The following is a 12,963-nucleotide window of genomic DNA, read 5'->3' on the forward strand; positions in this document are numbered from 1 at the left end:
GTCACTAATTATCCAGCAGAAAATGAGCTTCCCTGGCTGTAATATAAGCTGATGCTACAGGTTTGCTGATTATTAAATTCTGATGCTAATTGCACTGGTTTCTGTGCTGCCATGTAGTAATTATCTGTATTAATTACTAATCAGCCTTATATTGTGACATTTCTATTCTATGTGTACTGTATATTGTGAGTGGGTCCCTAAGCTCAGTAAGTGACAGCAGCACAGAGCATGTGCAGTGAATCAGCAGAAAAGAAGATGGGGAGCTACTGGGGCATCTTTGGAGACACAGATCTTTACTGCTAAACGGCTGTGGTTGCCTTGGGCTGGTGCAGAAGCACAAAACATAATGTACATTTCTAGCTACTACTTTAGTTAGGCTTTACTTCTCCTTTAATTGCAGGTCAGAGACAATCATCGATGGTGCCTTTTACATTAGATCAGTTGATAGTATTATCCCGATGCCTACGAGATGCCTGCTTGGGAATCATCAAGTTAGCTTATCCCGAGACGAAGCCTGAAGTACGGGAAGAGTACATGGCGGCGTTCAGAAGCATCGGAGTGACTACAAACGCTGAAATGCAGAAACAAATTCAGGCCGAGCAAAAGCGATGGATCCAGCTTTTTAAGGTATTTGGAAGGAGGTTGTTTCAACCATTTGCCCAAAGCTATACGTTGTCATGGATTAAAAAGTCTTTAATTTAAAAAGTTTGCCTACGTCTTGTAACCCATAGCAACCAATCAGATGATGACCAGAAAATGCAGCTTGCTGATTGGTTTCCATGGGTCAATAGACAAGTAGCAAACTCAAGACCATTTTTTTACACTTCCTCTATAGAATCTTCTACAGAATCTTGTTTTTTTAAAGGTGTCAAATAGTAGAACACAGTTTTTGTGTGTTGGTTTTGCAGTATTAAAGGAACAGTAACATGTAAAAAGTTTTTTTCTAGTAAAGAATTTGAAATTATTTCTTAGGGTAACAGGTCCCCTTTAAGTGAACCCCTATAGACTCTTTATTATTATGTTTTGTTTATATAGTGTTGACATGTTATACATCACATATACAGCTTACCACAAACATATGCACCAAGGGAACTTACAATTTAATGTCCCAGTCATGGCCACACACACGGGATCAGTTCCATCCTGTGCCTTTAAATCTGCTTACAGAGCCTATTTTAGGGTAGGGTAGTGCTACTGAATCATAGGGGGCACTTGGGTGTAAAAAATATGGCGATATTTATCAATAGGAATCTTAATCGTTGTTATATGTTCCAATATATATACAGATATGGGACCTGTTATCCAGAATTCTCAGGACCTGGGGTATTCTGGATAACGGATCTTTCTGTAATCTGTATCTTCATATCTTAAGTCTACTAGAAAATCATGTAAACATTAAATAAACCCAATAGGCTGGTTTTGCCTCCAATAAGGATCAATTATATCTTAGTTGGGATCAAGTACAAGATACTGTTTTATTATTACACAGAAAAGGGAAATACATTTTAAAATTTGGATTATTTGGATAAAATGGAGTCTATGGGAGAGGGCCTGTCCGCAATTCAGAGCTCTCTGTATATCGGGTTTCCAGATAACGGATCCATTCCAGGTCTTGCGCTCTAATATAATTCTAAGGTACAGGTCAGCACTAGGGCCCTGCCTGGTGCAGTTCCAGCCTCGGTACCTTCTGCAAGGAGTGTGTATCTTCTCCCCATATCTATGAAACTGATTTTGCCAGTTTCCTTTTACAATCCAAATACAAACAGGTAGGTTAAAGGAGAACTAAAGCTTAACTAAAGAAGTAGACTAGAAATGTTATACATGATGTTTTGTGCTTCTGTACCAGCCCAAGGCAACCACAGCCCTTTAGCAGTAAAGATCTGTGTCTCCAAAGATGCCCCAGTAGCTCCCCATCTTCTTTTCTGCTGATTCACTGCACATGCTCTGTGCTGCTGTCACTTACTGAGCTTAGGGACCCACTCACAATATACAGTACACATAGAATAGAAATGTCACAATATAAGGCTGATTAGTAATTAATACAGATAATTACTACATGGCAGCACAGAAACCAGTGCAATTAGCATCAGAATTTAATAATCAGCAAACCTGGAGCATCAGCTTATATTACAGCCAGGGAAGCTCATTTTCTGCTGGATAATTAGTGACGAGCCCTAAGCTTAGCTTCTCAACAGCCAATCAGAGCCCACTGAGCATGTGAGTGTCACAGACACTTTCCAAGATGGTGACCCCCTGTGACAAGTTTGAAGTCCTGGATCATTGCTGCTATTGACAAGCTGAAACTTTAGCCTCGTGCAATAAGTTCACTATATAAAATATGACATTTTTAACCATATTAATTTTTAGGGTTTAGTTCTCCTTTAATTGGCTTCTGATAGTGTATAAAAATGTGATCGGACCTTAGATAGTTAGCTCTACTGGGGCAGGGACTGCAAGGACTGATGTATAATCTCTGTAAAGAGCTGCTTAATGTGTTGGTGCTGTATAAAGAAAGGATAATAATTGGGCTCTGTGATATTAAAACCTGTTTATAAAGCTAAGATCATAAAATCTATAATGGTTTGATGGTTATATCTCTCTAATGTTCTTTTACGTCTGTCTCTTGTACAGACGCATACAATCTAAGAGGAGGGAAGATTGCGCAATATATTGTTTTTGTCCTCTGGGCAGGCCACCAAGTGGCGGTTTTTGCCTTATTTGATGGGGTCTGCTCATTGATCATGTTTAGGGTCAGTCACACAAGCAGACCTGGGGCAATTCACACGCGGCCCTTTGTTTTCCGAAACTCCGGGCGACTTTGGAAAACGAAGCGACGCTTGTGAATTGCTGCAGGCGATTTTAATTTTAGCCGGCAGAGGGCAGGGGGAAGGCAGTTCGGGGAGATTGTTGCCCCGAAGAAGAGGCAATTTGTCCCCGAATCTGCTCGTGTCGCCTGACCCTTAAAGTCAGGCTTAATTAGTAGCACATCCTGGTCTGTTCAACGACGTGATTAATGGTGCGGCAAGAAAACAAAACCAGTTGCTGGTGACAACATAGGAAAACGAAATCTCTTTCTCGTTTTCCCAATGTCAGCATTAACAGCTGGGATATAACAAAGGGAACCGAAGTCCTGTCCGTTGCAGGAAAGGAACCCCCAAGCAAACAGATCCCCTCAGCTAAAATTGCTCGTTCAAGAAGTGGGTGCCGGAGAAATGCACTTTCCAAATTGAAACTTAGATTTACAGTCCGTTTAATACCAGCGACCTCTCGCTCGCTAACGTTCCGCTGGAGTCAACAGCTGTCCCTTCGGGTCTTTTATCACTGCTTTTGTCAAGCGATCTATTTAATTGAAAGAAGTTAATTGGATGAAAATGATCAACTAAGCTTGTATTAATATTGCTAATGGAACGTTCTTCTTGGCCATGCTTGGAGAAAGATGTCACGCTAGACTTTGGGAAGGACCCATTAATGCCTGCACTTAACCTAACGGGCTAATTAAGCAATGCTTATTCATTCTACAAGACTACAATTGCCTCTATCCAACCCATTCCGTCTTCACTTACGAGGCCTGGACTGCGCAAACATCAGCAGAAGGAGAGACTAAATGATAATGTTTTGATAGTGGCAAATCCAGCACTAATGTGGTCTAATAAGCTGAGCTGTCTTGACCGCCACTTCATTCGGGTTTCTTTTAAAATTCTTTGTTAAAGAGGAACTATTGCGAAAATGAAAATTGAAGCATCAGCATACTGAAATACAAAACTTTCTAAATATAATCAAATAAAAATTCTGTACTGTTTCTGAAATAATCAATTTATCTTCACTATTCCTCTCTCAGCATCTGTTTCTCTTCATTCTGTCTTCATTCAGGAGTTGGGTGTCAGGTGAATGATCCAATATATCTTATAGGGGGGCTCCTTTTGCCTAGAAGATGTATTAGAGCTCACTCTATTAAAATCACCAGACATCATGTCTCTCTACATGCAGGATTTGTGCAAAAGGCAGTTATTTTGTTAGATTTTGTTTGTACTGGAATCAGTTATTTGAGTGAGCTCTAATACATCTGCTAGGAACGGAAGCCCCCCTATAAAATATATTGGATCATTCATCTGACACCCAACTGCTGCATGAAGACAGGAAGCAGACGCTGCAGCTGCATGGAGACCCACGAGATACAGGAGCCCCATGATGTCCTAACTAATGTCATTTCAATTAGGGATGCACCGAATCCACTATTTCGGATTCAGACGGACCCCTGAATCCTTTGCGAAAGATTCGGACGAATACCAAATCGAAACCGAATCCTAAGTTGCATATGCAAATTAGTGGTCGGAAGGGGAAAACATTTTCTACTTCCTTGTTGTGTGGCAAAAGTCACACCATTTCCCTCCTGCCCCTAATTTGCATATGCAAATTAGGATTCGGTTTGGCCAGGCAGAAGGATCTGGCTGAATCCGAATCCTGCTGAAAAAGGTCAAATCCTGGCTGAACCCCGAACCGAATCCTGGATTTGTTGCATCTCTAATTTCAATATATTCGTAAAACAGGATAACATCTAGTTACGCTACTGGTTACTTTGCCACCAGTTATTTTTGCTTTTGTTTTCTGTACATATTCTGTTTTTTGTTGTCCTTTTTGTAGGAGAGATTTGGAGCTTATCTAGGGCTGTACAGGGAAAAGAAAACGTAATTATCTAGAAATCTTTTTCTCGTAAGCCCATACAGTCGCTGAAGTTTCCCACCTTTTGGGTGTAGGTTGCTGTGTCATAAGTAAAGGTGGGTTAGTTAGAGGTGGGTTAGTTATGGGTTGTCTCCTCTTTTAATTGCACAAATGTTTTTTCTTCCATTTAAATGGCTCCTGTCTAAATACATTACTTTACTGTTTATAAAACTGATTTATAAATATAGTTCTGTGCATTTCTATGCATTTAGTTTTTACACTTGTACAACAGAGAGAGAACCTCAGTTAACAAACTATTGCAGCAGCCCTTTCATTTATGTTAAAGGGATACTGTCATGGGAAAAAAATGAATCAGTTAATAGTGCTGCTCCAGCAAAATTCTGCACTGAAATCCATTTCTCAAAAGAGCAAACAGATTTTTTCATATTCAATTTTGAAATCTGACATGGGGCTAGACATTTTGTCAATTTCCCAGCTGCCCCAAGTCATGTGACTTGTGCTCTGATAAACTTCAATCACTCTTTACTGCTGTACTGCAAGTTGGAGTGATATCACCCCCTCCCTTTTCTCCCCCAGCAGCCTAACAACAGAACAATGGGAAGGTAACCAGATAGCAGCTCCCTAACACGAGATAACAGCTGCCTGGTAGATCTAAGAACAGCACTCAATAGTAAAAACCCATGTCCCACTGAGACACATTCAGTTACATTGAGAAGGAAAAACAGCAGCCTGCCAGAAAGCATTTCTCTCCTAAAGTGCAGGCACAAGTCACATGACTGGGGGCAGCTGGGAAATTGACAAAATGTCTAGCCCCATGTCAGATTTCAAAATTGAATATAATAAAATCTGTTTGCTCTTTTGAGAAATGGATTTCAGTGCAGAATTCTGCTGGAGCAGCACTATTAAATGATGTGTTTTGAAAAAAACATGTTTTCCGATGACAGTATCCCTTTAAAGGTTCTTTTTATTGTAGTTTCCGAAATCATACAGTCAAAAAGAATAAGGTGCACACATTTCAAGCTTGGTTATTTTCTTTTTTTATAGGTAATCACCAATCTGGTTAAAATGCTGAAGTCTCGGGACACAAGGAGAAACTTCTGTCCTTTAAATCACTGGTTGTCTGAACAAGAGAACATTAAAGCAGATAAGGTAGGTCTTCTGCGAAACATCTTAGTGACTTAAAGTGATTTTAAAGATTTTTGTAAATGTTATTGCTTTTAGAAATGACTTTAAGGGCAGAGACACGCGTGGCGATTCACGGAGAGTAGTCGCCCAGCGACAAATCACCTCTACATCGGGCGACTAATTTCCACGAACTGTGCTCCCGACGGGCAGAATCTAAATCGCTGACGGGATGGCACTTGGAGCGCTTTGTTTTCCAATGTTTGCTTGTGAGGCGACTTCTGAAAACGAATCGCTCCAATTGCCATCCCGCCAACGATTTAGATTCTAGCCGGTGGGAAGGCAGTTTGGGAGATTAGTCGCCTGAAGAAGAGGCGTATTTGTCGCCGGTGACTAAATGTCCCCAAATCTCCACGTGTTTCTCTGCCCTAAAAATGACATATCATTACAATTAGGGAATCTAGGATTCGGTTCGGGATTCGGCCAGGATTCAGCCTTTTTCAGCAGGATTCGGCCGAATGCTTGTGCCGAACCGAATCTGAATCCTATTTTGCAAATTAGGGATGGGAAGGGAAATCAAGTGAATTTTCATCACAAAACAAGGAACAAAAAAATGTTATCCAATTTTATCCCTTCCTGTCCCTAATTTGCATATGCAAATTTGGATTTGGAAGAATCCCAAATAGTGTATTCTGTGCATCCCTAATTACAATTGCATTTTTGTTTATTATAAAAAAAATGTATTACTTGGATGGAGTTCCCCTTGTGTTGTGCTGTTTCTTGTATGGAAGTCATGATCGAGTAACTCGTTTTGTGATGCACCCCCTAATCAGAATACATTACAAGACGCCCTTTTTGTTTTTCTAGGTTACCCAACTTTATGTACCTTCAGCCAGACACGTGTGGAGAGTGAGGAGAATGGGCAGAATTGGACCATTACAGTCTACATTAGATGGTAAGATTTGCTTCAGGTTGCACATCATGTTTGGCTTATAAAAGGCCATCTCCCATAAAAATGATTTTCTTTTTCTCTGTGATAATAAAAGTGTACCTTGTACTAGAGTCCTACGCGGAACCAATTTCTAGAACACAGCCCGCGACCCGAACCGCAACCCGCATATTTACCCCCTTTGATCCGCTACCCGACCCGGACCCACAACTGCCTTATCCGCAACCCGCCGAACACCATCAAACAGGAAGTGATGTTGCTGCAAACCAGAAGTGACGTCGTCAAAAATGGGCGGGGACAGAAACAAGTTTTGTAAAACTTTAAAAGGAGTAAAATATAGACAATATTACATAAGATAAGACATTTAGTTGAGACCTGCAACCCACAGACCCGCATCTATACCCGCACCTGAAGATCCTCATTCCGCAGGTGCCCGCTTTTTTGCTGGTAACCCGCATGTACCGGACCCGCCTTGTATTTGATCCAAACTAAGATATAATTAATCCTTATTGGAAACAAAAACATGATATTGGGTTTATTTAATGTTTAAATGGTTTTCTAGTAGAATTGACAATTAGATCCGTTATCCGGAAAACCCCAGGCCCTGAGCATTCTGTATAACAGGTCCTATACCTGTATGCATAAACACTGGAACACAATCAGCATTTTTTTTAAAAATCCATTGGCCATACAAACCACATTTCTTGCAATGAATATTGAGGAACTGTCTGTTTAAAGCCTCCCATGAGTTACAATAAACCAAATGCTCATCATTTCACTGTGAGCCTCTGCGATTCGCTGGGATGGATGGAGCCAATTAGGAGTTAAAGCATCACATCTGCCTTTATTTGTTTGTGATCCCTCATTTACCCTAAATACCTCTGGCTCTAAATGCTGCGCATATTGACATCTTCAGGCCATAACTCTCCCCACAAATTGAAATCTTGATGGAGAAACGTAGATAAACGTGACTAATTGGGCAGAATAATTGAGCTTTAGTACTTGGAATAGCGTTTTACCTTTGCCGCGCACGCAGTTTTCTATTAAACGGCTTTTAACCCTTACATTAAGGCTGCTCACATTGACATCGTAATGGAAAATGTCTACAAGATAAGAATGCCTATAAATAAAGCCGTAATTGTAAGGCGAGCATTTCCCTTCCAGTTAGGGTTGTCACCTTTTATAAAAAATTTTACCGGCTGCTGGGGGGCGGGGCCTCAAATGGGCGGGACATGACGTCAAAAGGGGCGGGGCCACGCAACGGACACCGCAGACGCTAGAAGAGGCAAAAGAAAAGGTAAGTTGCAGGGGATTCGGGGCAGGCCGAGGGCTCCTTTTGATTGTATTACAAATTTACCGGCAGATACATTGCCGGTAAATTTGTAATACCGGCCTTGGCAGGTATTTTGGCCGGTAAAATACCGGCAGGGTGGCAACCCTGCTTCCAGTATCTCTCCATCCCTTTCTGCACTGCTGCTGCCACGGAACAAGTTAGCCCTGTTTGCTTCTTCACAGGTCTGTTAGCTACATTCTTTCAAAAGTCAGAACCAGCAGGGCAGAGAGAGGGAGAGGCAGCTTTTAATAGCTGTTAGATGCATTCAGAAATAAATGGATGGTGGAAATCCCTCGCAGCACTGGCCAGTGGATACAGGATCGTGCAGTTGTCAGCAGAGACTTGAGACAAGCAGTCTGCTGCCATCTGAGATTCTGCTTTATACAGAGACATTCAGATGCAGACGTCCGCATGTGAAGTCACAGACTGCAGTGTCAGCCTCCCATGGAGGTTCCTTCCTGCCTCACTTCACAGCCCCAGTATGTCTCCATTTAACCCCAGCATTAACTGTAGGAGTTACCTTGCCTTTTAAATATGCACCCTCTCTTCTTATAGGAGAAGGAAAGGTTAAAAGTAAGTAAGCTTTATCAGAAAAGTCTATATAAAATGAGTCCTCTGACAAAAAAAAACACCACATTTCTTTCTTTCTATTGTGTACACATGGGCTTCTGTATCAGACTTCCTGTTTTCAGCTTAAACCTCCAGGGCTAGGGCTTGAGCATGCTCAGTTTGCTCCTCTCTCTCACCTTTCCCCCTCCCTCCTCCCCTCACCGCTGTAATCTGAACCCAGAGCTATGAGTGAGCAGGGAAAGACTCAGGCAGTGTTTCTTTTAGGTCTATGCTTTCTGCCTTTCGATATAACCATTTCTATTTTATTTCTCTCTTTCCTTAAAGGGGGTGGTTCACCTTAAAGGGGTTGTTCCCCTTTAAATTAACTTCTAGTATGATCTAGAGAGTGTTATCCCGAGACAATTTGCAATTGGTTTTCATTTTTTATTATTTGTGGTTTTTGAGTGATTTAGCTTTTTATTCAGCAGCTCTCCAGTTTGCAATTTTAGCAATCTGGTTGTTAGGGAGCAAATTCCCATAGCAACCATGCACTGATTTGAATAAGGGACTGGAATATGAATAGGAGAGGCCTGAACAGAAAAAGGTGTCATAACAGGTATCAATAACAATAAATGTGTAGCCTTACAGAGCTTGTTTTTAGATGGGGTCGGTGACCCCCGTTTTGAAAGCTGGAAAGAGTCAGAAGAAGAAGGCATATAATTCAAAAACTACAGAAAAGAAAAAATGAAGGCTATTTGAAAAGTTAGTTAGACTTGGCAGCTGTATAACATACTAAAAGTTAACTTTAAGGTGAACCACCTCTTTAAAATTACCTTTTAGTATGGTACAGTATGGCTAATTTTAAGCAATATTTACATTGGTCTTAATTTAAATTTATGGCCTCCTTCTTCTGACTCCTTCAAGCTTTCAAATGGGGGTCACTGACCCCATCTAAAAGCAAATGCTCTGTAAGGCTACAAATGTATTTTTATTGCTACTTTTTATTACTCATCTTTCTATTCAGGCCTCTCCTATTCATAGTCCAGTCCCTTAATCAAATCAGTGCATGGTTGCTAGGGGAATTCAGGGCCTAGCAACCAGATTGCTAAAAATGGCAAACTGAAGAGCCGCTGAATAAAAAGCTAAATAACTCAAAAACTACATATATTAAAAAATATAAAACCCAATGGCAAATTGTCTCAGAATATCCCTCTCTACATCACATTAAAAGAGTGGTTTACCTTTGAGGTAACTTTTAGTATGTTATAGAATGTCCAATTCCTAGCAACTTTGTAATTGGTCTTTGTTATTTATATGTTATACTTTTTAAGTTATTTGACACTTTCCAGCTTTCAAAAGGGGGTCACTGCACATTTATTGTTATTGCTACTTTTTATCATTTATAAAAATCTCTCCTATTCATATTCCAGTCTCTTATTCAAATCAATGCATGGTTGCTAAGTTAATTTGGACCCTAGCAACCAGATTGCCAAAATTGCAAACTGAAGAGCTGCTGAATAAAAAGCTAAATAACTCAAAAACAAAAATGACTGAAACCCAAATGCAAATGGTCTCAGAATATCACTCTCTACATCATGCTAAAAGTTCATTTAAAGGTGAACAACCCCTTTAAAGGCCAACTCAAAGGCGAAAATCTCTTTAAAGGGGAACATCTACAACGGTTTCCCTCTTGACAACCTAAAGGGCCACCAGTCGAAATCCACTGCAGCAGTTATATACATATATAGAACTGAATTAACTGATTTTTATTATTTTTTCTTTTATTTAGTTGGCCTGGAGCCTGCCCCGTTGTCTGTTTCTGAAGAGAGGCAGTTGGCGATTTTGACAGAACTCCCCTTTGTGGTTCCCTTTGAAGAAAGAGTAAAGGTAAGCGACATTCAGTAAGGATAGGACTGGTAAAACTTTAGTTTGAGCTATTTAAAGGAAAACTATACCCCCCAAACAATGTAGGCCTCTATAAAAAGGTATTGCATAAAACAGCTCATGTGTAAAACCCTGCTTCATGTAAATAAACCATTTTCATAATAATATACTTTTCTAGTAGTATGTGCCATTGGGTAATCATAAATAGAAAATTGCCATTTTAAAAAATAAAATTGGGATTGTAAGATTCACGGTGCACACAAAAAAACTATACTTGTTAGGTCACATGAGAGTTCTGTCTTTTGCTTTCACACTTCTTCCTGTTACAGTTAGAGCTGCAGTATTTCATGTCAGGTGATCTCTTCCTGTTACAGTTAGGGCAGCAGTATTTCTGGTCAGGTGATCTCTTCCTGTTACAGTTAGAGCTGCAGTATTTCTGGTCAGGTGATCTCTTCCTCTTACAGTTAGATCTGCAGTATTTCTGGTCAGGTGATCTCTTCCTCTTATAGTTAGAGCTGCAGTATTTCTGGTCAGGTCATCTCTGAGGCAGCACACAGACCATCAAAAAATGGTGGTTCAAGGCAAGAGATGTAAAAGGGCAATATTTTCTTAAATATATATTCAAGTTTGGTAAGATTCTTTAATATGCCACTTAATTGATATAAACTATCTGTTTCTGAAATATTCATTTTGGGGGTATAGTTTTCCTTTAAAACAACAAGCGGGCAACAGATTACAGATGTACTTCCTACTCTATGACATGTATAGTCACCTGACGCATTTCATGCCTCTTTCTGGCACTTCATCAGAGGTGATGGTGAAGTGCCAGAGTCATGACACACGTCATGTGACTATACATGTCATAAAGTAGGAAGTACATCTGTAATCTGTTGCCCGCTTGTTGTTTTAAAGGAAAACTATACCCCCAAAATGAACACTTAAACTAGACACTTTCGTAACCTACTAAACCCTGTCTTTCATAAACCCTTGAGTATTTTTCCCCTTGCTTTGTTGGCTCATAAACATTTAAAAGGAATATTTTGATCTGTCTTCTAGATCTTCCAGAGACTCATCTATGCTGACAAACAGGAAGTCCAGGGGGATGGACCATTTATTGATGGAATCAATGTCACTATTAGGAGGAATTACATCTATGAAGATGCTTATGACAAGCTTTCTCCTGAGAATGGTCAGCACTGAATCCATTATATGTCCAACACACTGCTACATACGTTATCGTTCACATCTTTAAATTCAGCCAGTTCTTCTCTTCCTTTCCAGAGCCCGATCTCAAAAAGCGTATCCGCGTTCATTTGCTGAACGCACATGGCTTGGACGAGGCTGGAATTGACGGAGGAGGAATATTTCGGGAGTTCCTGAATGAGCTGCTGAAATCTGGGTTTAACCCTAACCAAGGCTTTTTCAAGACCACTAATGAAGGGCTTCTGTACCCCAATCCCGCTGCTCAGATGCTTGTCGGGGACTCCTTTGCTAGACATTACTACTTCCTGGGGAGAATGCTGGGAAAGGTAAAGTTAACACAATGTACATTCAAATGTGGTTTGTTGTATAGAATAATAATTTTTCAAAAGGTGCAATGTCCCTGAACCGCACCACATATTTAATTACATATTGTAGGAACAGAAACTGGCTGATATACATTAACTGCGAAATAACTGCTGAAGGTTCTAAGGAATCCACAGTTGGTTGTGAGAATTAAGCTGACCAGGAGCTTTTATATCCTTCCTTGATTCGGTAGAGTTTATATGAAGTCAAACCAAACACTGTTGAGGTCAGATCTCATCAGTGCAAAAAGGGAAAAGATGACAATTTGGGTTTTTCAGACTAGAGTTCAGTGCGGAACCAATTTCTGAGACCCAAACCCTCAACCCACGTGAGTACCCGACCCGCTGCAGGACTCTATTAGGAGCTTATTGTCTTGTGAATGGGAGTCCCAACCTCATCATAATCATTGCTTATTACAACTGTCATGTACTTCTATGTTGCTTGTTTCTAAATAAGTTTGGGTTGTTTGTCCTAAGCTTAAGCACAAAAATATATCCCAGAAAACTCCATAATTAAGTTAAAAAGTTATCTTAACACAAGATCCCTGGTAGATCTAAGAACAGCACTCAAAAGTAAAAATCCAGGTCCCACTGAGACACATTCAGTTACATTGAGTAGGAGAAACAACAGCCTGCCCTGTAACCTCTTCCCTTTAATCGATATAGAATGAAAGAAATTTGCTTGATTTTTATGAAGGCTGATAAACAATGGTTCGAGCCTGAGCCATTTTATAGGCAGTTGTACTTCTAAAAGAACATAGGCAGAAACATCTCATTCTATAGCAGTCAAGCTCATAATTTGAATGCAGTCGCAATGATAAATAGCAAGATTTAATAGTCGAAAGAATTGTGTCTGAATTGATTTGATTTTCGAATCTACA

The 12,963-nt window shown here is 40.2% G+C and overlaps 1 protein-coding gene across 1 annotated transcript in view; it reads left to right on the forward strand.

The window, feature by feature from the left end:
- The window catches only part of ube3c.S (ubiquitin protein ligase E3C S homeolog), a 77,800-nt gene that overhangs the window by 44,832 nt on the left and 20,005 nt on the right, over positions 1-12,963 (forward strand). The window contains 6 exon segments of the mRNA NM_001087330.1: positions 401-627; positions 5,725-5,829; positions 6,670-6,757; positions 10,423-10,520; positions 11,574-11,706; positions 11,799-12,046. Of these exon segments, the coding sequence (NP_001080799.1) occupies positions 401-627; positions 5,725-5,829; positions 6,670-6,757; positions 10,423-10,520; positions 11,574-11,706; positions 11,799-12,046 (899 nt within the window).

This window comes from Xenopus laevis, chromosome 6S, assembly GCF_017654675.1.
Source record: "Xenopus laevis strain J_2021 chromosome 6S, Xenopus_laevis_v10.1, whole genome shotgun sequence".
NCBI lineage: Eukaryota > Metazoa > Chordata > Amphibia > Anura > Pipidae > Xenopus > Xenopus laevis.